General features: G+C 40.7%; 1 protein-coding gene across 1 annotated transcript; it reads right to left on the bottom strand.

The window, feature by feature from the left end:
* Window positions 1-107: 107 nt before the first annotated feature.
* On the bottom strand, window positions 108-27,674 carry kiz (kizuna centrosomal protein). The gene is given in 16 exon segments (XM_034222543.1): window positions 108-3,325; window positions 4,528-4,574; window positions 11,380-11,449; window positions 12,043-12,126; window positions 13,398-13,460; window positions 13,894-14,050; window positions 15,919-16,069; window positions 18,007-18,171; window positions 18,835-18,954; window positions 22,373-22,631; window positions 22,704-23,313; window positions 24,588-24,644; window positions 25,892-26,054; window positions 26,930-26,992; window positions 27,525-27,634; window positions 27,636-27,674. Coding segments are annotated over 16 exon segments (2,262 nt in total). The 3' UTR covers window positions 108-3,221.

Here is a 27,674-nt window from a genome sequence, read left to right as displayed (position 1 = left end):
TATATAATGGTGCCGGATCTCTTTGAAATCCTCGAGCTTGTGTAATCAAAAGCACAGCCTTTTGTCTCTTTAACACACATACCAAAGAAGCTGCCGAGGAGGCCACATCAGAATGAATGAATATTTAATTGAGGCCTATTGAGGCAGAAGATCAAAATGATCTTGCTCTTAATGATTATTCAGTGATAAAAATAAAAGTAGGGTAGGGGAGAATAGAAGGCGCACACTCAAGAGCCTCGGTTTGTCCGGCAGGCAGGAATACATTACACAAACATATGAGAGCGAAACCACAGCATTGTGGATGAATGTGTTTAACTTTGCCTCTTGCTTTCATCTATGTGTCCCCCACTTACAGATAACATTATATTCTTATTCGTACATAAATCCAAAATGAATAATAGCCATTTTTAAAGCATTTCTATGATTATGTATATGCATGGACTATCATAGAGGGATGAATCCACTTTTCCTGTTACTAGTAAGTAACACAAGTGTCTTTTGAACAAATTAGACACATGTGGGAGACTCCAATGCAAGAACACTGACCCTGTCTTATTGGAAGTTGTCTCGACAAAAAGTAGGTCAATCTGGCTTGTGAGGGAGCAAGACCCTCCTCTAAACTTTCCAGACACTCATGGCAGCAATTGGTGAGGAAAAAAAGGCTGAATTGATGTGGGCCGAACATGAATGGCTTTAAGCTCAGTACTTGATAGCGTGCCAGACTGAAAGGAACAGGCTTCCATACTCACAACACAGTGGTTGTTGCAAGCGCACATTCAAAAGCATATTAATGTTATTATGTGATCCGTGTAACCTTGTCTGGTCTTAAATCTTTGTTTCATCATCTGTTGGATAAATGCACTTTTTATGTACAACACAGAAATGACATTCATAGCTATATTTCTGAAGAACTTGAAGGTCACACCATGTCTTCAATACGCCGTACTCTAGGAGCCGCACTGCTTCTATGAGATTTGATTACAAATAAATGTTAGTGATCTTAGATATGACTATAACATCAGTTTTAGTTGCTTAAAACATGAATGACTGATAAACTGATTTATTGTTTTGATCAATAAAATATCAGCAAATATTAAAAAGAGTCCTTAACAGTTTCATAGAGTGAATAGTGGTATCTAAAAATGGCATGTTTTGTCACAACGGCAGGCCAAAAGCATCAAATATATATCATTAAAGAATTGAAACAACTGAGAAATGACTCATTTAAGAAGCTGGAAACTGTTTACTGCTTTTCTCTTTGTGCGGTTCACTAGTTGATCTGATATATTTGATGATAACTAAACAATATTAGTTATAATATTCTCTGTTGCAGGTTTGTGATGTCAGTAGTGTTGTATCACTACTGAGCGCTGCCTGCTGTGTTGTCAAACAGCCCACGGGTTATTCACATCGCATGTACATTTAAAAAAGCTGCAGTGTCAGACCTTGACCTTTGATAAGGTAGGAAATGGGTGCATAAAGAATGGGTTATAGCATTTAAAGAAAACATGAGATGTATTCATACTCTGCCAGTAGACGTGGTTGTTGTGCTTGTTACTCATTATGGTTGTCAAGTTCTGAACATTTGAGAAAAGGCTGATTTCAAACTTTTAAATATAGCGTTATCCTGTTTTTCTCAACTATTTATGAGATAAAAGTGCATATTTTAGGGCTTTGGACTGACAAAACATCATATTTAAACTCATTTTATAAACAAATAATTGATTCATCTAGAAAATAATTGGCATAATAAGTTTCAATGCCTTTTCTCAGATATTTGAGCTGTTTTAAGCTAAAAAAAAGTGTTCTATTATAAAGATAAATGATCTCCTATTAGTTATTGTAAGGGAGGATAAGTAGTGTTCAAAAATTTGAAGTCGTAGCACTGTCGTAAAAAATACCAATATCACCCATCTCCCTTACTCTTGTGGTGATCTGGACTCACCATGTGTTAAGTCATATAAACATTGATCCCCTTCACAACACCAATGCTGTTAGAACTCATATTGATAACGCTGTACGGATAACGCCCCTTAACTGCAAGATAAACACCTTCCTGACCTCCCTCTACACGCAGAATGACATTAAAGAATTAGCCGAATGTCATCCTCATTGTGTCCCTCATCAGTTCTTTTTTTTTAATATTAGTGTTAGTACACATTAGTACAATATAACTCCGCTTCCACTGTGAGCTATCTGTCGCACACAAGTATCTGTTGACATGCTCCTTAACATGGATATTATGTTAGGGAGCCTTTTAGCAAACTCCAAATTATTCTGCCATGGTCCCTTTTCTGTGGTGGGTCAGGGCCGTCTGAAGCCATTATTGGTAATGAATGTGGAGTCCTACTTTAAAAAGGTTCAGGCATGTAAAGTCACCTGGAGCTGACTAATGGAATCCTGCTGACACTGAATGCCAGGGGGCTTTTACCACATCCCAGAATGGCAGATTTGGAAATGTACACTACAGACATAATGAAGTATAAATGTAAACTTGGGAATGTAGCCTCCCACACAGCAGCTCAGAGTTATTATTAGATACAGAGCGTTGAATGTGCTGCAAAATGCTAAAAGGGAGAAGACTAATGTGTGGTTTCAGCAACGATCCTGCTACTCGAGACTCATGGGCACAACAACTGAGAGGCATTTAGACACATGTGTTTCTGTGGTATTATTATCAAAGAAGCAGCTGTGTAGATTTGAACAGAGCGCTTGCCGGAGGTTCTAAATATTCGGAGTTTGTTAGCAACACTTTGTGCCCTGGGAGATGCGCCTCTTCAGCAGGTTCACAGGTCGCGCAGCAGCGTGCAGAGTGGCCATTGTGCTTTGTCATTTCACAGGTGACTCACATCACTACACTCGAGCATGCTGGAGGTAGAGCACTCGGAGATGCTCGCGGCATTCAAAATGCATGATTTTCAGCCTAGTGCAAACAAATCGCTTTAAAAGATCAGTTTAATCTATTTCGAGCTGTTATTATGAGCCGGGAGAGTTGTTCAGATAAAGAGACTGAAGCAGGGTTAACATCAGAGTGTTGGACAACTCTTCACATACTTTACCCGGCGTGAGAGCTGTCAACTTTATTATTTGTTTTTACAATACAGTGTGCATATGATTTACAATGCAGACCAATAAAAGAACTTGAATTACTGTGAGCCAAACTGCCTGGAATTTTGGAGCGATATAATGTAGTGCATTTCAAAAATATCTACAGGGAATTATCAGTCACTGAAGCTGTCGCTGTCACCGCTGTTTTTGTTGAAAGGTTGAGGACGTAAGGCTGCTTCAATCTCCGAGTTGCTGTCATCCGAACCCCCCCAGAAATCTTCATAAAAAGGGAAAGAAAACAAGCTTATTATAGCAGAATGTTTCACCATCCATGCTTCACATGAGGAGTACATTGTTAACATCATTTCTTTATCCAGTCCTCTGTACACTCTCGCTATAAGCATTCCAGGATTTGAATGCACTGCAGCTAAAGCTTACCTTGAGTTTAATTGAACACGGCATTATACTAAATCGAAAGAAGATAGTCTATTGTGCACTCATGTCAATAAAATGCACCCGGGTGATCTGATAATTGCCGCAAAAATCTAAACACAAATGTGAAGGTAGCACCCAAAATATATTAGGATCCAACTACTTGAGGCCTAATCAGATGTTTGTATTGTTTACCTGATAAGGAATTGATGTTTGTGTCTGTTCAGTCTTTATCAGTAAAGTAAAAGTTGATACGGAAAGTCCCAGTAAGACAGAATTCAAAGTGTCTCAAGCTTTTTTTATTGAAAGGTATTCCAGAGTTTAACAGAAGCACTGTACAGACAAAACAAGGATTACAATCCCTTAAAGCCCATGCGAATGATTGGACTGCTGAAAAGTGGGCGGGCCTCAGAGGACTGTTGGCTTCACTCAGCTTCCTTATTGAAAAAGTTGCAGATTGATTGATGCCAATATTATTGTTTGAAATTAGTTTCAGCTTAAATAAGCACACATTTTCTTTATGGTTTACATGAAGTAAAGATGATTGGATTTTGAATACAAATATTGGAAGACATGTTGTCAAATATATGCACAGAGGTGGAAATAAAAGTTGTTTTTCCTTTTAACTAGACTTAATGTGAGATGTGAAACATGTGACCAATTGCAACCTGCCCCTGTTGAAGCAAAGCACTTTTATATATGATATATTTTTTTTTAATAAAGCAAATATATCATTGCAAAGAAATTAGATTCACCACTTATGTTTTATATAGAGCAGTGTTTAAGGTTTGATCAGTAATATCAGTAGTCCTAAGTATTAGTACAATTTGACTGTTTTTGCAATTTATTATACAACTTAGATAGTGTTTCTGCAATCTAAGAATCTAGGCTTTCAGTAACCTAGATTAAATAAAAGTGAAATGTTATCAAACAGTTGCCCTTCGTCTGAGGCTTAAAATATTTGGGAATGTCATGCCTGTGAACGCTCAAACCTCCTATTAACCTTTTTCTGACACATGCAATTGAAATGACTTTGTCGATACTCACCTTTGGTCTTCAGAATAGAAAGAATTTTTGAGTTAGTCTTCTCTTTCCTGGAAACACAAAGACAAGTTATTAGCCTTCTAGAGTTATTATTTTACGCTTTCTTTGAAAATGAGCCGCTGCTATTTTATACCAGAAACTGTTAGAAAAGGGAAAAAGCAGGCACAGTGCAGCTCAGGGAACTTCCTTGACTCCTATAATTGTGCTAAAGGACTTCCACAAGGCCCTGTTTATTCAAAAATAGTCCAGAGACAGGGTTGCCAGGTTCCCATAGCTCTGGTGATATCGCTATGTAAATGTGTGACCTCCGAAAAGGCTTTGATCTACCTCAATGCATATGCAATAAGGCCCCCCCCTTCCACTTTTAAAGGCCTCCTCTTTAATTTACATCATCACAGAGGCTATTCAAAACCCCACAACATATCCTCATCATCTCTCAGGTTAGCATACGAATCCATATGGCTTATTTGTTTGGACCCTCTATATACAGCGCTGTGATGACACTTTTCTTGTGAAAAAAAAACGATTCAGAGTTTTAAGCAGATGAGCTCTGGCAAAAAAACAAAACTGTTGTGTGGCGTGTTCCTCCATCTGCATCAATTCAAAGCCATGACCCCTTTGATTGTCATCCTCTAAGTCACCCTCATCTCCTCATCTCTCCCTCCGCTAAGTCTTGGCACATGTGACTGTACATTGAGTGTGAGTACCAAATTACTCTGGCTGCGTTCCAATTGCGATCTTCTAAACTATATATTGCTGCTTTGCACCACTCAAGGCAGAACGCAAAGCAACTCCCATTCTTAACTGTGAACAGATTGCTCGGTGCTAAAAGCAATATACCATGCAGCCCGTATAACCATTAGAAAATAACCTTTATCTTCATATGCTGATAGGGCTTCCTACAGGACATTTGGAGGATTCTTGCATCTGTTCAGACAGCATGTTGAACCTCAGGCACTTAAAATGCTAGCAAATCAAAAGCAGAGGCTGTGTAAGAAAAGCTGCGCCAAAACAAAGAAAATAAAGACACATTGATGGATGATCAGCAAACTAAAGGTGCACGGTGTTGTGTTTCATTGGAAGGCAGGATTTTGTTGGCCAAAATATGTGTATTTTTGTAAATGAATAATCAAATCTTGGGAAATGTTGCAGATGGTAACTTTTTTTGTGTCGTCTATTTTGAGAACAAAATGATGGTTTTTGAAAAGTTAAAAGGTTTTTTTTGGTAGACTAATTTTATACTGACTATACAAGACTAACAGATGGCCATATACTAATTATGATGATGACAACAAATAATATCAGGTACCGGTAAAACTAAATATATAGATCCTATATACTCTAAAAACTAGGAAGAAAAGGGATGATATGTTGAGAGATTTTAGAACAGGCTAAGGGTGCAATATAATGTGAGGAATATACACGTATCTACATTTTAAAAAAACGAGATCCACCTGCTGTAAGCATTCTGCTTTATAAACTGAATAAGAGACGAAGTAGAGCCTCTGAAGCACGACTAAAGCAAGAGGACTACTGCATCCATTTACAATTGTTAGGCAACATATCTGCACCAGTCCCTGCTGCAGCAAAAATACAGCAATAATCCATACGATTACTTCCTCTCCTTTGCCACAATAATAGCTGTTACGGAGAGTAAATTGGGCTTTTCTTTTCTTGAACTCCCTCCCGGGGATGGGAATGGTCTATCAGCTGTTCCACTTCAGTGAGGGACAGGACTGATTTCAAGACAGGGCTATTACCATAGAGAGCCCAGACTGGATCTGACCCCACCAATCTAATATTCCGTTTCCATAAACATTTATGCCAGTTCATCTTCTGCTGAGTTTCCCTTAATTGAGGCAAATGATCTGAATATGTAAGACTGGGCTGGCCAGTGTTTCACAGGCTCCGGTAGATAGAGGTGAATGTAATGTGTAAAATGATGCAAATTACAGCTATTGTAATGTCCTCTTTTCTTTTCTCAATGCCTCGCTCATTCTCTTTCTCTGGCCTGTTACGATTCATATTGTTGTTTATATCCTGTTTTAACAGTTGCCTGTCTGCTGAGTCTACAATGACCCTTTCAAATTGCATGATGAGTTTAACACACGTTATGTAGTCAGTGCATTTGCTTAATCAGAACCTTGGTCTTGTTTTTGCTCATTTACACTACATGAGCTTAGTTAAACAATTCAAAACAGATTGTAAAAAGATAGTTATGCAAGGCTACTAGTGAAGTGATAATTACAAATACAAAATATAACAATCATATTACCGCATATCTCATAATGTATGCATTGGCAAAGGTATTGGTATCATTCTTCGGGAATGGTGAAAAGGTAATTTTTTTATAGAATAACACAATGACTATTACTGGTTTCCAATTTCCTGTAAACCTGGAGTTTAAAACGAAAATGTGGTTATTTTTGACATTTTTCTTTGTTGCCATCAAGAGCAGCATGCCGATTCTACTTACAATTTTGGAGTATTTACTTCTGCAAATATAATTGTGGTTTAGATTATGGTTTTAATTTGTTTCACAACATAGGCCTTCCCATAGCTGAAACAGCATGCTGTATTAGCCAGAGACTTTAGGCATAGAATGCTGCAATCATACATGTTGTTGTTGAATATGGAAAGAAATAGCACATGGACAAAGACATCTTCATATAGAACATAATGTTCTATCAGACTGCAGTCTAAAGCAATTGCAAAGCAGGACCAGGAAGGGTTTCTGGTGACGGATTTGACTTGTAATCCTAAACAGTGGCATTAGGGAATGTGAGGACTGACAGAGGAAATAATGCTTACCAAGCATTTAAAACTGTGTTGCACACAGATAGCGAGAAAACTGCTTTTATTTACCCTGGCTTTTTTTTTTTAAAGCTCCTGCCACCCACACACAAATGCTAATAGCACAATAGCACTTTTGCGCAGCGGTGCTTGTCTAAAGGTAAAGGGAGACCCATCACCTCATCATTCCCATCAACTCCTACTCCCATCCCAGCTATGACCCCGCAGAAACATTGTTTAGGCTCCGTTTAGATGTACTCTCACGGGCCTGAATGGTAGCAGGATATAGCGCTCAGTGGGGGCAAACAGTGAGACGCAAACTGTGTGCAGTGCGAGGGGGAACTCTCTAACATGTGAGTGCTCTCTGCTGGGCATGAGGAAGTACTGCAACTCAGAGGGAAGCTACTGAGGAAAAAGATTTGTACACAGAGAGCTCTGCTCCTGACTGAAGGCTGTGAAGTGGGGACGGCTAAAGCAAGGGATAGATCCTTCATCTCATGTTCAGGGCTGCTCTCTCTTAGTTCACTAATTGGTTGTTTTTGTCTTAGTCCACTTTAATGTATTTACATGAATACTACCTTTTGAATGCCTATTTCCTCCTTTTTTCATAATTTCCAAGAAACACATGAGCACATCTCTGGTAAAAACAAGTTGTATAGTGGTGATTTTGCAATATTCTTTGTGGAAGTACTCAGTACAACAGATCTGATTATTAAATCAAGTAGTCTATTATTTGACAAAATCATATGGGTGTCAGTCAACTAAGAATGTATTATGACAAGAGGACATTCACTGGCTTTTCCGTTGGTGTTTTAAGAATGTAATTCGACCAAGTTACAACATCAATCGAAAGAAGAAAATGCAATCAGGAATGACAGCCTAATAAATGACTGCAATACAACAATAAAGTTGACTTTGACTTGACTGCAGATATAAAAACTGGACATTATGTCAAATGTTTGCCTTTTTTTCCCTCTTTATCAGCCTAGTAACAGCTTATGCAGCTCAAGAGTAATTCAATCCTAAACCTAAAGGATATCGTTTATTTAAAATAACCAATATAGCATTGAAAGTGTTTAAAATGTTAAATTGATATGGCATATAATGTGGCATTATGTACTGGTTTGAGTCAGTAGGACAGTGACCTCCTCTGGTTGGAGACTCTAAATGAGGCCTTCCTCAGTAGTCACTGTCTTTTTGGCCTGGTTGTAATCTTATTTCAAACTGAAGGAGATCATGTTATATATTGCCAAATGTAAAAAAAGGCAAATGACATGTGAACCAAGTTTTCTGTTTGTTTTTCAGAGGTTATTCCACAGACTCAACACTGCCACATGTCTGACTTCTGCTCATTACATTTTGTCTTTTAAATAGTTCACGTGTTTCCCATTTATTTACTTTTGGAGAACAGGAGTACATCTTTTACTATCTATTTGACTGTAACCGTCTCTCTGCCTCCATCTATCTCCCCTTTCTACGTCTCCTCCCCTCCGGTCCTTTCACTCTCTCTCAGCTCATGTCCCTCTCACCCCTCCATCCCTCCTCCCAGTGAGCTGTCAGAGATCCACACACATCACCTCCCAATGAGACAGAGGGAGAGTGAGAGTGAGAGAGAGAGAGGGAGCTTCTGATTTTGACATTCTGAGTGATTTGAGGTCGAATGCTTGAGCACATCCTGTTGTCCAAGGCAAAGCTGTAAACCACTAATTGTTGAGTCAAGGTTTTTGTCAAGCAGGCACTAGGCACAACAATCATCACACCGGCTGATGGCTGGAGGATTGTGTGTGTTTTTGTGTGTGTGTGTACATGTGTACGAGTATGCACGATTCAAGACGAAGGGGGATGACGGAAAGGTATTATAAAACTCAAAATAAAAACAAGAAAGGAGTGGCATCTGAAATGCCTACAGTAGAAAGGAGCACAATGATTCTTTGCACGAGAGGAAGCAGTGGCATGCACTCGCGTACAAAGGGGAACAAGTGGTCTTTACATGGAGTGCAGCTGCTTATTAAGACTCACTCCTTCGTGCATTATTCCTTTCATCGCCACTCAACCACAAAGTGATTTTACTTTTCCACTCACAAAGACAGCAAAAGATTTATAATGGACAAATCAGTCGCTTCCCCACGAGTTATAATACAATAAACAGCACATTCTATAAAAGTATCTGACTGAAAAACACTGTGTGGGAGAGAGCAAGGAAGAGGGGGATAGAGGGAGAAAAAAAGAGTATGAAAGACCTCAATTCTCTCCAATGCCATAATAGTGAAATGAGCACATATAAATGTGTTAAGAGTATCTCTTTGCATCTTGTATAGACTGCATGTATTTAATCTGTAAAGCTTATTAAGGCCCTAGTCATTGCTATGCAAAGCAGCACCCAGTGCTTTTCTCTCGCTTTTCAGCCGAGTGCAGTGTTTGGCCAATAGGACTGGCCCCCCCGCCTCTCATTCTGCATTCATAACATGCAACATTTGCACAATGTATCTCTCAAAGGCCCTGAATAGAAGGCCTTAATACTCATGTAAACAACTGCAAACCAATTACTTAATGAATCGGGCCCACACATAATGAGGAGCCTCACAAAGGGCTATAAATGCATTTTTTGCACCAAAGCCTCTGCTTTAAACTACAATCCCTCTGCTGTAGTCCAGGCTTAACTGGCAAATCATAATTATTGTCTGAGACAACAGAGAGGAAGCCATTTTTGTATTTTGAGTCCGGCTCCATCCTCCTTTTGATGAGACTCATCAGCTCGCTGACAAAATAAAGCAAATAATTAACAAGTAGGATGGAGAGGAGGGGAGGAGGAGGAGGAGCGGAAAATACAGGAAGACAGAGAAGAAGAAGGGGCGAATAGATGGAGAAAGGGCAAGCGAGACACACACAGAGAGAAGCAGGGCGAGAGCATGCTGCAGTGTTATGCTTCTGCTTAAGTGCAGGGCTTGCAGACCACTTGTGGAAGCAATAAAGCGCAAGAAGGGACTGTGGTAAGTGGAATGCTTAAATCTAAGCGTCCAGGAGAAGCAAAGAAAAGACGGAGATAAATGGTTGTATGACCAAAGAAAGGATTATGGTCATGGTAGCTCATGTCCTTACTAACTTGAGTGAGATTACAGTGTTAGGCATGTATAACTACCCATTTGTCAAATATACACAACCGCTGATGTCATTCTCTGTCTTTCTGCAAATGTTGTTTAATCCCATATATTGCGGGCTTCCCATGCACATTCAGACAGGAGGACAGGCACCATCTGAGAGGGTCTGTGTCCAACATTGGCTCATGTTTATTAAAGAGGGTGGTCACCGGGGCTGGCAGTGGCAGGTATGAGGGCCACAATAGAGCCAGCCCATTAGGCCCTTCCCTGGACTAATAGGCAGACTGGGAGCTGCCAGGCCAGGGAGATACAGACTCCAGCCCTTGTGTCAGCGTGGTGCCCAGTAATCACATGAAATCAGAGAAGATTATTCCTCATAACGTTTACCCAGCCATTACGACAGCCCAAATGGGTTTTCAGTGAAGAGGTACTCGGAGGACCCGACGTGCAATTGCAGATTTGATGAAGTCGTGTTGATATTCAAATGTAGCTGTGCTGTTCTTAGCTGCCTTCCACCGAGCTATTTATCATTAGATCTTCTTTTCCAACCCACTTAGGGCCCTGATTTGAGAAGCCTAAATGCTTTTCAAGGGTGAAAAATGAAAGGCGATTTGTCCTTGTCAACACTCCTTCTTACCAAACAGTCGTCCCTGATTCTCTTCTTGACATATCTATTTGCCTTCTGACAAACACCCAAAGACAGCGACATTATGACTCCCAATTTATTTATTACAGGACATTTTGATTTTTTGATTTCCCAAACCTGGCTGAACCGGGCAAACAGTGAGTGAGAGGGGGGCTTTAGAGGCCTTTTGTCTTTGTAAGCGAGTTAATGGGTGGCGCCCCCTTGATCTTATGGAAATGAACAGGGAATTATGAGAGCGGCCATGCAAATGTACATCAACCACTTTGGTGTCTGGTGGCCCATTTCCTGTGGCCCGTTGAATAATAACAATGTTCTTACCCGGGGTAAGGGTCTTGATGTGAGGAGCGTTTGGCCCTCCCCAGGTCCTCTTCATGGTCATGATTTATTCCTTCAAAGAGCAAACAGGGGCCAGAAAAAAACATTTGATTTAGACATCTCATCACATAATCTACAATGCGTATTAAGATAGAAACATACGGTGAAGCTTATGAGGGACTTGACTGGTCCCTGATGTTGATATATTGATATGTGATACACCGTTATGTGAGGCTAAGAATATGAGTCTGTGATTGCTAAAAATGTAGTTGATGAAAACCCAGCTTTGAAGACTAAAATGGACTTTCTCCCTGGAATATATTATATTGAAATGGGACCAGTTCAATACAATCTGGCAGCCTCACTTACATTTCCTTGGACCTGATTTATCAGCCATTATTGTAAAAGGAACCTCCTGAATCTTCTGTAATAATAAGAAAAGGCCATCATAGAAGTGCTTCTCCTGTAACCTCCTATGTATGTCTGAAAACTGAGCTGTTTTGATAGTTTTGCATTGTAATTCAGTAGTTGTGATGTATCTGCTGTTATTACTGAGTTTGTAAAAATTAAGAATAATCCAACATATTGTTTGAAATAGACCTTCTTGACATAAGGCCAGTGTTGACCAGTCATTAGGCTCCTGTTGCAGTAGGCTGCATCTCTTACCTGAGAGTTCATCCTCCTCCTCTTCAGAGCTCTGCAGCCTTTCCTGCATCGCTGATTGTTTAAGTAACTGATATGCTTTTGTCTCTGTTCAGGGACACACACACAAAGTCACTGTCAAATATTTGCTTAAAACCTAGGTTTCCAACTTTCAGAGGTTTCTGTGTTTGATGAGACAACACGCTCCAGTAGCTGACTCTTTTGGTGTCAGAGTGGCTGAGAACAGCTCGCTCAATCCGCTAAGCTGTTGATTCTAGCCTACAGCATGTAGCAACAGTTTCCATGAGACAGCAATCAGCATCTTACTGTATCTAAACAACCCCTGCCAGGAAAGGCAATGATTGATTTTCGGTTTTTAAAAAAACACTCATAATTACTTTCACACTGGCACTCTAAAGTAGGTATCACATTTTAAGAGGAGCTGGCACACAAATAAACAGAGCAGGAGAACATAATAAATCATGAGCTGTTGTCTCAATCATGTATCCAAAAAACACACTTACCAAATCAAGGGGGAGAGAACAATGGTGATCTTGTATGACCAAGTCCTGACTTTCTTTTACTTGTAATCATGCTCTAAATATAATATTATATGTGCAGTGTTATGCCACCCACAACACTTTACACAGGCATTGCTTTTACATGTAGTCTGAAAACAACCATTATAATAATAATAATAATAATAATAATAATAATAATGTCTGGGCAATTACTTTCAGTTCCAAGGTCATGGTATTTGATTGTGACATTGATGTTGCTCGCCACAGCAAACCCCTTTCCCTTACAAAATCTTTAGTCATGTTTTCTTTCTACTGGCTCTTTTGATTAGGTCTAGCATTTGGTAACTGGACTCATTTCGCTGGCTGTGCACCTTGGGGATGCAGACACATGAAACAGCCTGTGGGATATCTGATAGCTGAAGGTAATACACAGTCGCTTTACATTTCAGAGGTGCACACCAACTGCTTCCAGGATGCCTTCACATCTAGTATTTTTTCAAGTCCAGCCTTTTCAGGGCATTGTTTAGAAGATAATGAGAAGCGATGACAGATCTCTTGCGCTTCCCACCCTGGCCTCCTGACAATTAAAGCAGCCGCATTATGCCGGGGCCAGCGAATTATCAATTTCGCCGGAATGCCTCAGACCAGGATGAAAACCTAGCTAGTGTTTTTTTTCTTCTGGGAGATAATTAGAGAGAACTAGCACAGCTCTTCAGGTGGGACTTTGACCCTGGATTCACCTTGATCGTCCTGCCTCAGCCATTGGGTGAAAAGAGGCCATTATTCACTGCAGTGGGAGGAAAACAAACCACAACATAAGGACAGTGTGAATGCTGGGGCACCGGTGATGCCTTTTACCTCTAATAGGAACACTTTCCACAGGGCTTTCGGCCTGGCTGTCCTCTTCAGTACTTTGTAGTTCTGTAAGAAAGGGAAGCACATAGTGAGAAGCAGTGGCAGGGAGGAAGGGAGTCTCGGGGTAGAAATGGGAATGGGGGGTCTTTCTTTAGCTCTGAATGGAATGGCCTGTAGGAAAACTGGGCTGTGAGGGATTAATAAAAAAGCTCTATGGTGAAATTGATTTCTTTCATAAAAGCGTAGTTCTCTGCATAGGTAGTTTACACACAAAAAAGCAGTCTTCATCTGTTCCTAGTAATGTTCTTGTTTTACATTGCTGTGCAAAGACAGAGCCTTGGTTGTTTTGAACATTAGGAAGAATATACTAACAGTAACAGTTTTTTTAATTGTCAGAAAATGCATTCCCCCATAATAAATAAACTAAATCCAGCATTCAAATGTGGTGGATAATTGGAATATGCCATGCTTTAAAAAAAAAATAATACATTTCAGTAACCTTGGATCTGTTGCTTCTGTACCGGCTTGGCGGGAGTCACATCAGCGTCCGCCAGGGGAGAAGGAGGACCAGAAGAAGGAGTCGAGTCACTCTCGTCCTCCGCTGAGGGGCACTCCTCACTGGACCGGGACACAAGTGTCCTCAGCAGCACTTTGGCCTGTGAGCAGCACAAATTAAAACCACACTCTTAATTGTTCCCATTTTGTGAAGGAAGTGTCAAATTGAACTCTCGCCGATTAGGCAACTCATTTACTTTGGCCATGGCTGCTCGCACAGGAGGTGCAGCTGAAGCGCGTGTTCAAACGCCAAGAGAAAATAACTTCAAATTCTCTCAGTCATTTAACTAAAAAAAGATTATTTCGCACACTTTCGCTCCCGCTCTGCCTCTCTCTTCTCATCCATGAGATTAGAGAAGCGCCTAAAGAATGCAATCACCCTGGCGTTAATGTGCAACACGTTCCACATATCTCCCCTCTTGGCTGAGGGAATTGAGACAAACTGCTCTCTTCCTCCCTCTCCAGCTCATTTTTTTTTATCTCCGGGGAGATGAGGATACACAATTAAGAGGAGCTGTTCCGGGAGATGAGGAGCATGGAGATGCCACACACCGATTTCCCTTTCTCTCCTTTTTCCCTCCCCCATATCAAATCGTGCCATCATCCTCATCTCTCTTTTGTGATCAAAGACTGCCTCTCAGCCTCAGATGGCCATTTGCAACTTTTAATGAGCACTAATAGGGAGGGGATGATCAGGAGGATTTTGACAGTGACAAACTTTAAGTGCATTGTGAATTGTTATCAGTAGGTCGCAGTGAAGATTGACAAAGTACATGCTTTCATTCTGTTTGAGGGGAAGAGAGGCAAACACATGCCAATCTGAGCTTGCCACTTGGTATTTGATGTTTCTGCACAATAAAAACTGTCTTGATCCTTGTCCCCGATATCCGTCTTTGTTTTTTTTGTTTTTTAGTCAAATGTACTGTGGGTTGAGGGCTCTCGCGGACCCACTGCATTTTAAATATCAATGAATGCAACTGTTAGCACTTGAATATTCAAAGGGCCTCTTTGAGTGTGTGCATGCGAGCTGCATGCTCCCATTTGTCGGAGTAGCCAGGCTGTGTGGCATTACGTGAATGGACATTTCTGTTTGCTCTTGTGCGAGGAGAGTAAAGCTGTTGTATGTGGACAGAAAGAGAGCAGAGAAGAAGAAATCCAGGGAGGGAGGGAGAAATAGATGGAGTAGATGGAGTGAGAGCGATAAAGGGGGAGAAAGATTTTCACTCAGGCTTTTCCTGATGCACTTGGACACAATGATGTAGATGGCAGTGGCTCTCTTCCTTTTGTCAGTTCATATTTTCAAGAGGCTCTATAGTGTGCCTCTCAGTGCGTCTGGGACACTGGAGCTAGATCTCCGAGCCACAAGAATCCCAACAACATTGGTCCTCAACTAAACGTATAAAACTGCATGTATATGATCATTCCTGAAGATTCCTGACATATATCTTGACATCTATAGGTTTCAAGTATGAATATTAATTGTAATTCCTGTCTTTGTTTAATTGAGCATGATCTGCACAAGGTCAATGAGCAGGAAATTATAAATAATCTTTGTGGTGAGAGTCCAAATGGCTCCCTCATTCAATCGGACCCAGCTGATGGCTATACTTTTGGCTAATGCCGTATTAAAAGCAAGTGTTTCTCAGATGAATACGCCACGTGAGATGAAAGAAGCCAAGCAGAGGCTGTAATTTGCGATTAGCGCACGGGTCAGGGTTCCCCTTCTGTCTAGGTCAACGTGTGGAACAATCTGATGAGTCGGCAGCCAGGGCTTGGTTTCAAACGCCAGGCACCAAAAGCATGCAAAGAAATAAAAACAAGCCTATTTGGAAAGAAGAAAAAGGATGCATTCTACTCCTGGGGTCATATGTGTGTTAATGTCTGCTTGCTATTGGGAGTGGGTGCCTTGAAAGTGTGTGACCTTGCATTTGTGTGTAGAAGTGGCATGTGTATGTGCCTCCAACGCTACCTGGTGGCTGTAGGTGGCATGGCGCTCCAGCAGCAGCGGCGTGAACAGCTGGACCAGGCGCTCAGTGCTGAGGACACGCTGCTCCTTCAGCAGAAGGGCGTGCTTGAACCAGCGATCCCACAGCCGAGCGGCATCAGGAGGGAGGCTGGTGCTGGGGTGAGGGTGGGGGGAATTAGGAGAAAGAAAAACATAGGCTTTTCTTATTGAATACACAGAGGGACATTTGTAAATAATGTAACTGTAAAAGACGCTTTAATTATCGGGAACATTGAGAAATAAGGATAGAGAAATAAGATTTGTTCTCATAAATGATTCTCTAAAGGCTAATTGCTAATCCTAACACTTTATAAGAATGACAGTCAACCCTGAATACACAGAGACTAATATAGCACCAGGTTGAAAACTAGATAAAAGGTCAAAGCGCCAATAGGCATCTCCAGAGGAAAGTGAGGGACACTGCTGGATGTGTTTCTTTAGTTGGAGGTCTCGGTGAAATCAATAGAGTAGTGAAGCAAAGCATGGATTTGGCTCAGAGTATAATTACTCATTATCCAAAGGACTGGAAGTCACAGATAGGGCATTTTAATTTACTCATGACATTCACCCGTGCAGTGTTGCCGCACGAGGTGATACCAAAGATGACCTTTATGTTTGTGGACAAGGGGAGGCTGTATCGAATGGTAGCGTGCACGATATCTTCAGCGACTGTTGTAAAGTGCGAGCCCTCTCCCCCACTGTCAGGTCCAGAAAATATTAATAAAATGCAGCTATCCTCTCTTTGTCTAGAAAGTGGAATTCATTTTCTCCTGTAAGTCTGTTCTCTGTTTCCATGGAACAAATATATCTGTTGAACTGTGTAGCTGTCGGTTGGTATTTGCGCTCTACTATAACCCTACTTATAAGGAGAGTTAAAAATGTAATCACAAAACACATAATATACCGGGTTTCTGCAAGTTTCAATACATTCGTTTAAGGATTTTGTAAGACCTTTAAAGGGTAAGGAATGCAATTTAAGGCCTATTTTATACCAATTGTGGAGGGAAAAAAGTGTGAAGGATAGGAAGAAAAGTCCCAGAATGAGTTGCAAGTAAACACATAAGCAATGTCAGAAGAGCTCATCTATGTCTTCATTGCCTTTCAAAGACTGATGTTTCGCCTTTTTTTTTTTTGAGAGGCATCATGGTAGCTGAAAGTGCTCAGATTATTTCTGACCGGACAGCACAATTGTGATTGGTTCCATATTTAGTTTTGAACAGAAAAATCATGACTTTTTTCCCCAAAACACTGAAGCTAATGACGTTTACTTCATAGTCCAAATGTTTTTGGTTTTGGAATTAAGAGGATTTAAAGGGGGCCCTATTATACTTTTTGGGGTTTTCTCTTTCCTGTAGTGTGTTATATAGGTTTTTGTGCATGTCAATGGTGTGCAAAGGCTAACATCCCAAAATGTCTTTCCCACACACTGCCTGAAGTTTACTTCAAAAACATAGTGACATCACTATGTAACACACACGTTTCTATTGGCTAGCCGTCCACCACATTCACATGATAGGCTAAGGGGTGGGAAAACTCTTAGTGGGTGACCAATTACAGAGTCGGCCAGCTAACCAATCAGAGCAGACTGGGCTCTGGTTTCAGACAGAGGGTGAAAAGAGGTGCTGCAGCACAGGCAGTCTGAGATAAATAAAGAGCTTTTTGAACATTAAAGCATGGAGACATGTCACAGAAGAGGCACAACATACAAAGATGAACCTGAAAATGAGCATAATAGGGCCATTAAGGACAGCAAGAACCCTGCTATGCCCCACTATATTTGATCTTTTTTGTGTGTGCGTTGTTTTTCTTTTTTTTCTCAGAAGTCGTAGTTTGTTCCGAATGAAACATAATGCACAGTTCTGAAGGTGAAAAAATTACCTGAGTAGTAGAGTTCCACGAAACGATTAAACCTGACAATGCCATTGTGAACTTTTTATAATTCCACAATAATCTGTGTCATTAAGAGAAGAAAAAGCACACACACACACTACAGAATAAATGAAACAAAAACACGACAACAGTCTTTAGTGTTGGATTCCCAGGAGGCCTTACCTTATTGCATTAGGCTCAGTGCTGGACTGCTGAGCATCCACTAGATCCTGAGGTAGCAGGCAACCCTTTTCTGTGCCCCATGACAACCTCTGAAGCTCATGAAGGATGACTGCTCCACATGCTTTAAGGTCCTCGCCATTCACGCCCTTGCCACCGTTACAAAGGCTGTTCAATATATAGAGAGCAGTCAGCTATTGCCATGGAGCCCCACGGGTCAGGTGCACACAGAGGACATCCAACAGCTGCTAACACTCCACACACAGTAAACAAGCGTGATCATACACATCAATGCACATGCACACAAAATATCCCAGGAAGAATAGACACTGGACTGAGGGTCATAACACACGATCGCCACTCTGGTTACTATTGAAGATGTTGTTGACATCATTTACAACACTCATAGTCGCATAGATGGGGATAAACTGGGTTTAAAAAGAGTGCAAAAGCTTTCATTCGCCAGACATTTATCCGTACTTTACAACAAGAACTGTAATTATGGTAAATTAATCATGCTATGAAATATAAAAAGGCTTATGAAAAATAAGCCCGGTCTAATGAAACACGTTCTCCATCCTCCATCTCCCCTAACTCCCACTAACAATTCAACAGGGTGGTTACTATAACAATCCTGTGTGTTTGAAAACCCCTCAGAATTAAAGACGTGCATGTTGGTGATGACACTTCATCTAAAGTGAGAGCCCTTAGCAGAAGGATAATATGTTTTCCTCGTCTGCACAAACTGCTCCATGGCCGTTAAATAAATAAACACAGCATTTAATGCAGCGATAAGATTGTAAAGTCTGAGGTAAGACAGGAAGGGTATACCGGATAATTCTCTGGAGTTGTCTTCCATCAATCGAAGCATCCTCGTACACACACGTCTGCTCACCATGGAGTCGTCCTTCGATGTCGTCTAGCAGATTAAAGAGTCCTTCCTGGGAGAGACTAAATACATGTTTCCCATTCATTTGGTGAAAGGAGATAGAAAACGCAGGAGGCCATGTGATCGATATGCTTGATATTTGTAATAAATTACTAAAATAGGTGCAATTTGAGAGAAAAATCTTTGATGCATTTTTGCACTCAAGGACTGCTTGAGGAATCTGATCATTAGAAGAAGAAAAAAAAGGTACTTAACAGACAAGCAATTCAAAGCATGTCTGCGCCACATGTAATGACAGGTTGTGTTTGAAAACTGTCATTCAAAACTAGAGCTTGTACAATTAGCTGAATATTGTGGAAATACAACTTTAAATCAGCCTTTATTTAAATGGCCAATTCAACTTAAAGGGGACCTATCATGCAAAATGCACTTTTGTACGTCTTTTATACATGAATATGTGTCCCCGGTGTGTCAGGGAACTCACCAAGTGTCAGAAAACACAACCCTCTCTCTTTTCCTCCATACGCAAATCTCTAAAAACGGGGCTGCAACGGAGCTGATTATTATTTGAATTTTTCTGACGTCAGAAAAGGGGTGCTCCGCCTATATGGGCAACTCTCCACCTATCAGGGGAATGAGAGACCGCTCGAAAGCGCTGGAGACGCTGTAGTACATATGCCAGGCCTGTAAGTGGTGCTGTAGTCTGCCAGAAAAGCAGAATCAGCCCTTGCAAAAACAGGGCTGGAAAAGAGCAAATAGAGCGAAATGAGGCATGGCTAAAATGCATGATCTGTTTGGTATTTTGAAAAAAAAACTTCACAGACATGTTTTATATAGTTATGGCCCTACAATATATGTTTCAAATATAGCATGATAGATAGATCCACTTTAATTATAAATAGTATATACAGTATATATATATATCCAATGTAAAAAGTCAAACAAAATGACATTTACATTTCTAAATACAAGGAGAAAGATTTCCCCCAAAAATGTGGGCCTCGAGATGATTTCTCTTCATTTTGTTAGAGATTTACTTTAATCTGGTGCTGTATGTGCTGCAAAATGAGAAATGGATGCCTAATGCATGTGGATATTGAGAATCCATCTCTTTTTTGAGCATTAAGCTCTGGGTGGCCCTCTTTGAATTCTGCCATGAAAACCCCAGCCGAGAGATCCTGAGCCCCCTACATAAAAGGGGCCAAAAAGAATTTATGACAATCTGTAATGGGCTCCTGGGTTAGGGGTCAGCAAACAATTGCTCCCTCTTTTTTGCAGGTTGTTTCCTGGTAACATCCTGATTAAGCTGGCAGCTCGAATTATATCCATGACATTCTGTAGTGTGCAATCCGTCTGTGCTAAGTCCTCTTCAGTGTGGCTGAAGTAGCATAGGCAAAAGCTATCTTTTTTTTTTCTCTCTCTCCCTTATCATCAGCGTGGGCCTTGAAATAGTCATCTTTCTCTTTCCACTTTATTTGTCAATGCTCTTCAAAAAGAGACCTTTAGAGAGGGAGAAAGTGAATTAGTTGTGTTTTTCTGCAAACCCCTCTCCCTCTCTCTCATTGTATTGGGCCAGCATTCATGTCAAGGTCCCCGACCTCACTTTAGATGCTGCTGTTGTCCGCGTGTCGACATCATCAGGAGCGCGTATTGTTAGCTAGGAGGAAGGGGTCAGCCTCTACGCAGCGATATTGCTCTACAGTGTACAGCACTGGCTCCGGTGTGATTTACCACACGGAACGGTCTCATTGTGGAATGATTAGTGTCAGAGGAATCTCACAGACGGCAAATATAACAGACAAAGGAATGGGAAAACCACAAGTAATAACAGCACATTGAGCATGGGATTGCCAGGCAAAATCTGGGATGGACCCCACCACACAGTGTACAAAGTACAGTGTGACAACGTGCAACAACACCACTAAATACAAGTCATCTTTGCAAAGATAAAGCTAAATACTCGAATGACATTGCAAAACTTTTGCATATTTGTTTTCATTTTACATCTAGTATTGGATTTTTCAGAACTTAAAATTGTAAGGCGTACTGCCACCGATGAATCGTGCAGTTCAGGGACGACACATGTGAGAAGAGGACACAGGGAGGCCATTATGATGAGTCTCGAAGGGAAAAAATACCTGGAGGATATTTCAGTCGTACCCTCACTCACCCCAGCCATGCTGGAGGAGAAATATAATGGGATAATCTAATGAATTGCTCAGGCTTGTTTTTCCTGACGGTGAGCAGAATGGAGGGAGTGATACAAACTCTAACCTTACGAAAGAGAGAGAGACAGAGAGAGACTGGATGCTCTCTGAGCTTTACATCAAAGCCTCTGGTTTTCTCCTCGCACACAGAAGCCCTCCGTGTTAACAATGAAAGATGCAGCCCCCTCCCATCGTTTCCCTGGAGCAGGCTAACTGCAGTTCCTCTTGAGGTCACACCATAAACAGTATAGTAGACCACACAAAGACACAATCATTCACAAACAAACATGCAGTACTCTCATAGAGAAATTACAAATCTTCAACTTTTTAGATTTTTAGAACATTTGAATACACAAAATAATATGTTTGCGGTAAGCAATATTTAAATTGTGGCATTTAATATTATTTTGGTCGGTAAGTGATTGACTCCCTACTTGTAAATGCTCTGATGTATCTACGTTGTTGCAAAGCCCACAAAAAAATAAAAAATGGTTTTGTTTAGAACAAAATAAGTGTGCAACTTGGTGCTTAGCTTAAAACAACCACGCATATAATGATTAATAGGAATAATGTAAGTAACACTATCCCTCAGAATATGGTCAAGAAAAATAAAGTGTTCCTGTTCTTTTTAGGAGCATAGGCGCTCCTGTTCATTATATACTGTATTTCGTAGTGGAAATGCAGAGACTGTGGGTGCAAACATTCACATGGGATTTTCTGTGGCTCTAACCCCATCCAAAATGATCCTTCAACTCAGAGGCCATCATCACGCTAAGGATTTGTGGCTGTAAGTGCTGTCCACATGCCCACCCTCCAGAACACTCTATGGTGCCACACATTTCCTCCTCCACTGGGGACTTCCTGAGGTCTCTCGAGCAGAAAATTGCTCTGTTACAGCATTATCTTGGATTATGGCAATATTGTTAGTGACAGGTCCTGAGCTCTCCCTATAAGATGCATCACTGCCACCACCGCTGCTGCCGCTGAGCCACAGAGAGCGCGGTGGCACCGACCGTGACTCCCACAATCCTCTCTGTCAGCCTCTGATGTGATGGTGGCAAGGACTGTACGCTGTCTCCTATCATTAACAGCCCTCTGTGGTTCAGCTCGGCTGTGCACAACATTCCCCTTCCTCAGCCTGCTTAGCCTTAAATCTTGGCAAAAAAAAAATACTGACTGCATTGTGCACATTTTAAGAAGTGTTGGTGTTTTCCCCCATCAACGCAGTTTGACAATTCAACACAACAAAGTACAGAAATCTTAAATACTCTACCTTTCCAAGGTCACCGCTGGAGCGGAGGACTGGCCGTTTGACTGGGGTTTGTTTTTGGACCCGTCAGAGTGGAGGGAGGTTTCAGGACTGTGTTGATTTTGATCATTGCTCAATTCAGAAGTGGCATTTCTCTCAGGTGCCACACCCTCTGGTGGATCCTCATCCAGCTCAGATTGTGTCAGGGAAATGGACAGGTCGCTTGCAGTGCTCTCGGACAGCTGCACATCAGAGCTAGGTGTGCTGACGCTCTCGCCTCTACCTGAAAGTAAATACATTTCAGTTAAAACTATACAGATATTCTATAATAAGCATAAGAAACAGCATTGCAAACCTGGTATATCTTCAGCTTCTTCTCCGAAAGTGGTTTGAGGCAGGAAATGGCCGAGAGCTCTCTCCACATCTTCCATTATGGGTGGCTGATGAGCCGCTTCTCGGGGGTCAGAGTGCTCTACAGGGGAATTATCAGCCTTCATGAGTCTACTGCTGCTGGGTTTCTTCTCAAGCCCCGTCAAGGTCACTAAAGGTGATGGTTCTTGTTCATCATCACTTCCAAAAGGCACATTGCCAGCTGCGCCTGTTAATGCGCGGACAGATGGGAGCATCACCATCGTTCTTTCATGTTTGTCACTCAAATTACAGCCGTCTGGGGAATCGTTTGAGCCTGAAATGTCATCTGATAAATGTGCTCGGTTGCCGGCGGCATCCTCTCCGCCAACTCTGAAGTCCTTCAAAAGGCCACTTGGTAGACGTTCGCGGGAGTGCATGCTGCGATTGGGTGAACGATGCAATGCTTGGTGTGAGTGTACACTTGTGGTGCCAGCTTCAGCGTCAGACCCTCTGGAGGTCTGGCGGCCCATAGAAATGACTGCTGATGGCTGTGTAGAGTCCCTAACTGGATGAGAGAGGGAGCTGTCCTGGTGCTGTCTGTGCACAGCGTCAACCTGCAAATAAGTGAGAAAATACAAATCTGTGTATTTACACATTTCCATTCCGTTATAAAAATGTTTTTTTTTTTCAAATAAAACTGATCTTCAAAGACATTTCATTTCTTGCTTCAAAACAATTCCACTCAAGTATGTTTACTATCCACTTTTCAAATTTGAATAAGCGTGGCTCATTTGGGACAAGGTCAGAATTATTTTTTACAAACAGCTTTCCGAAAAATGTCTCAAGATCAATGTTTTAACTTTATTATTTATCCAAGTTTTGATTCATGTCGGCAATGTCACCGAGAAGGGACGGGGGGCTGGGGGGGGACGGGGGGGGAGTGAAGCAAAAAAGCCTCCCTCCAAACATAATAACAAAAAGCATGGCTTCTGTTTCTTTTCTGATAAGCGTCTTAAATACCAAACAGTTAGCTGCTTAATAACATTCACTGTAAACCATGCAGCCTGCCCAGCAGATCCACAAAGTAGGTAAAAAAAAAGAGGAAAAGTTAATTTCTTGGCTGAGTGATTCCATCGGTAGCTGCAGGGCAAAGTAGAAAGTGTTTCACTAAAGTAGCAATTGATTCTTCTATCAATCTGCGGCACGCGTGTGCTCTTCCAAGGAATGTATTAAATATGAAAATCATATCCCGTTATCATCTGTCTCCAGCTTTCAGCCCGGTAAGCTTCCCTTAATGAATGCTGCAGCCTGAGGGACATGCACACTGCCAGCCAATGGCTTGTATGCATAATGGAGTGACGGTACCATTTTGCTCATTACAATATCGACAAGCTGACGGGGGTTTTGCACACAGTTACAAGTGACTGCTCTAGACAGCATGCTCCAAGTTATTATGAGATGTCTTAGACATTTCATCTAAAAGAGCTTTAACTGCTTTAAGTGAAGGGAGAAAGCAGCTATGGACTTGAACTACATCGCTTGTACAGATGCACCAGCTAGGATTAGGACACCTGTGCTATTACAGATACACAGTTTAAATGTAGACTCCTCTACAGATTTACCAGGCATAATGTCTACTTTCCTTTGTTATTCCAAAGCTGAAAACACAGCTTGATAGAACTGAGATTTGCATAGATGGTGTAAACATTTCAAAAAGGAAGGATCTAACGTAAGTAAAGCAACTGCTATTTTTAACCATGAAAATATATGTGATAAAACAAACATACGACAGAGGTCACACAGGACATAGATCCATCAAGTACAAATTCATACACCCTAGATATGAATGCACTTGTTATAGTATTCAGTTTGAACATCCTAGCATTACCATTGCTGCATCAAGTTCTTTCTCCATATTCGTCTTTGCTTCCATACATCTAGAAATCTTTTTGAAAAAGTCAGCGTGTAGGAGATGTAAAGACAGAATAAAGAAAATATTAGATTAAGATAAGAGCAGACAAATGACACAAAGGTCATAGTCAAGATATTTAACTGACAGACAAACTAACACTGCATGCTAGGATGTGAATGTTATATTGCTGTGATAGTGTTGTTGAATATTATCTGAATGTGGGTCAAATCAGAAGGTTTGAAAAAGAAAAATGTGACAGCGTCAAGGATCAGTCAATCACAACGGGTTTTCCCAAGCGAGTGTCCTCTGTGTAGCTGCTGACATCCTTTAGCATTTATCTGACCGGCCAGACTAAACTGCCTTAATCCCAACTTCAATTAAAAACAACCAATGGCCATTTTAAGGGCACTTGGATTAACTCAAACATGCCAAAAAATGTCATAAAAACAATGACGGTTCAGAGAAGCAGGCAATTAAAAGACAGCTTTACCCAATTTCGAATTTATCCACTCGGTATTTGAAAGTTTTGCACAACCAATAAACAAACATGTCATAAATGTAAGCACATCATTATGTGTAACTTCCCGTTATGTTTTTCATTGCCCCAATCAGAGTTAAAAGTGAAAATCTAGGTGACTTCAGACAAAGGAGACAAAGCAGCAGGACAACCAAAATAACAACAGACATGTCGGACTCATAAAGCATCAAGAGGAAATAAACCAACTGCTTGAGGGGAGAGAATGACTAAACCTCTGGAGCACTTCACAGCCTCTATATTGGGCAATTAACTCAGCGAGTCATAATTAGCCAATTTTGTTAATTTGATATTAAGCTGTCAAGCACTGTCGTTGAGTTTTAAGTGATAATCTGACTGGCTCATTGTTTTCTCCCTCGTTCATTTGCCTGTCGTGATAAATTGCACAGTTTGAGTGTTTACTATTGTCACATCAAGCAATTGCAAGCAAACATGTCTACTCCATGTTCAATTACTGCACATCATTAAGGCAAATGTTTCATTATATTGTGAGTTTATTGTTCTTGTTCCCTGTCCTAGTATGTTGGGTAGTATTTACTGAGCACAAAGTACTACAAAATACAAATAAAATAGTTCAACTATATTTAAATACTGCTTTTTAGACAAAGGTACAATTGTGTGAACCTGGATAAACCCCCATGGCAAGATCTTTGCAAAGATGTTTTTAAATAAAACTCCATAATGAGAAAGCTGCTACACTGAACAATTGAAATGGTGTGCATGTGTGTGTATGTGTGTGTTTTACCTTTTGTTGTTGCAGGGGGCCATGGTCAGGACGATATTCCTTCATGCTAATTTCTATGCACTCCACATCTCTCAGAAGCTCAAGGTTTCTCCTTTTCGCTCGTGCTTCCCTGTCACAGATTTCTTTGAGATAACTGCGCAGTTTGGAACACTTTATCTGTGAGCTGAAGGCAATGGAGAGCTATTATTCCAGAGAAATATTATCAAGGAGCATTGTCAAAAAAACAAGAGCTTGACTTCTCAAAAGAATAGGTTAAGCACAATATGCTTTAAATGCAAATCGTATTCCCAACTCTCGTATCAGCTGTTTTTAAATGGCATGTTCATATTTACTAGAATCAATTTGCAATAAAAAATGGCTGTTCAGCTTACTGTTTATATTTTTAACAAAAGACAAATCAGATAAAATACCGGGGTCTTTTTTACATCATTCCAAATAAAAATGCTTATATGGCTATGCTGAAAACAGTGATGGAGACAATATGTACATCCTTTATTTAGGTAGAAGTACTTATACTACACCTTAAATGTATTGACATTTAACTTTAGTCATAAAATTAATCAAAACTGAAAATTACATTTACACAATTAATCTTTAGGAATAGAAGCAAAGCTTTACATTTTAGAAGCTGGAACTATGACATGTTATACACAAACAATTACTAGAATTAGCAGATATTGTTGTCAACTAATCTTCTGTCAACCCATGACTTGTTTCGGGTAATACAAATAATATTAGATCATCACCAACATATTTGTAAAGTTCCTTCAATATTTAGTTACTAGTAATTGAATATGTCACATAATAACATAGTGGTGTAAAAAGTAAGAGTACAAGATGTCCCTTTGTGATGTAGTGTAGTAGAAGTTTAAAGTTTAACAGTACTTAAGTTAATTTACTTGAGCAAAGCTACATTTATAGAAAGGTCTTTCTACTTAAATATCTCATCTATCAAAGGTACAGCTTAATATGAAAGTCAAGGTATGAGAACAAGGTAAAGTAATCCCTTTTTTCTATAAAGTAATCCGTATAACTTACATTCTTTTATCAGATCTGGAGTAAGCAAACAGTTCCCTCTCCAGCTGCAGCCTCCGCTTCTCCCTGCACACAGAGTCAGAGGGGCTGTCACCCACACCCTGCAGCATCCCCGTGGTTTGCTAGGCTAATTGACGGCTAATTATCACCAATATTAGGGGTAATTATATATTTACTCGTTAACAAACTAACCGTAGTGTGTGTGCTAATGTTAGCATGCGAATTGATTGCAAAATATCTGCTACATGCGTATGCGTATGCTGATATTCCTCTTACTTACAAACACGAAGGTTAGCTTCATTGGAACGTTAGCTAATTAGCAACGATAACACTCACAGTTATGTAGGGTTAGCTTTCCATTCATGTATTACAAGAACAACCGCAATATAACTGATGTTATCTTCGTGTAACCTACAAAGTAAACAGACTACCAGAAACGAGTTATAATGCAGCTAATTCTTCAGACTTCACTGGTTAGCTAAGCAGCTAGCCTGCAGTCTGCCTGCAGGAGGATGCTACCAGGCGGCCGAGAGCACAACTCGAGTCCGCAGTCTACACTTGGCCTCGTTTCGTTAACGACAACATAAGGAAACCTCACCTTTTATGCATGCTCTGTTGAATCGATGTTATCTTCTCATAATACTGGTCCTCACTGCGAGCCATGTTTGCAATTTTCTCCCGCTTATGCGCTGCAAAGCCGAGTAAGATGATGAGGAGGAGGATGGCCGGTGTTTACATTGGTTACCAT

This window comes from Gymnodraco acuticeps, unplaced genomic scaffold (assembly GCF_902827175.1).
Source record: "Gymnodraco acuticeps unplaced genomic scaffold, fGymAcu1.1, whole genome shotgun sequence".
NCBI lineage: Eukaryota > Metazoa > Chordata > Actinopteri > Perciformes > Bathydraconidae > Gymnodraco > Gymnodraco acuticeps.
Note: the sequence above shows the minus strand (reverse complement) of the source record. Positions and strands in the feature narration are given on the sequence as shown.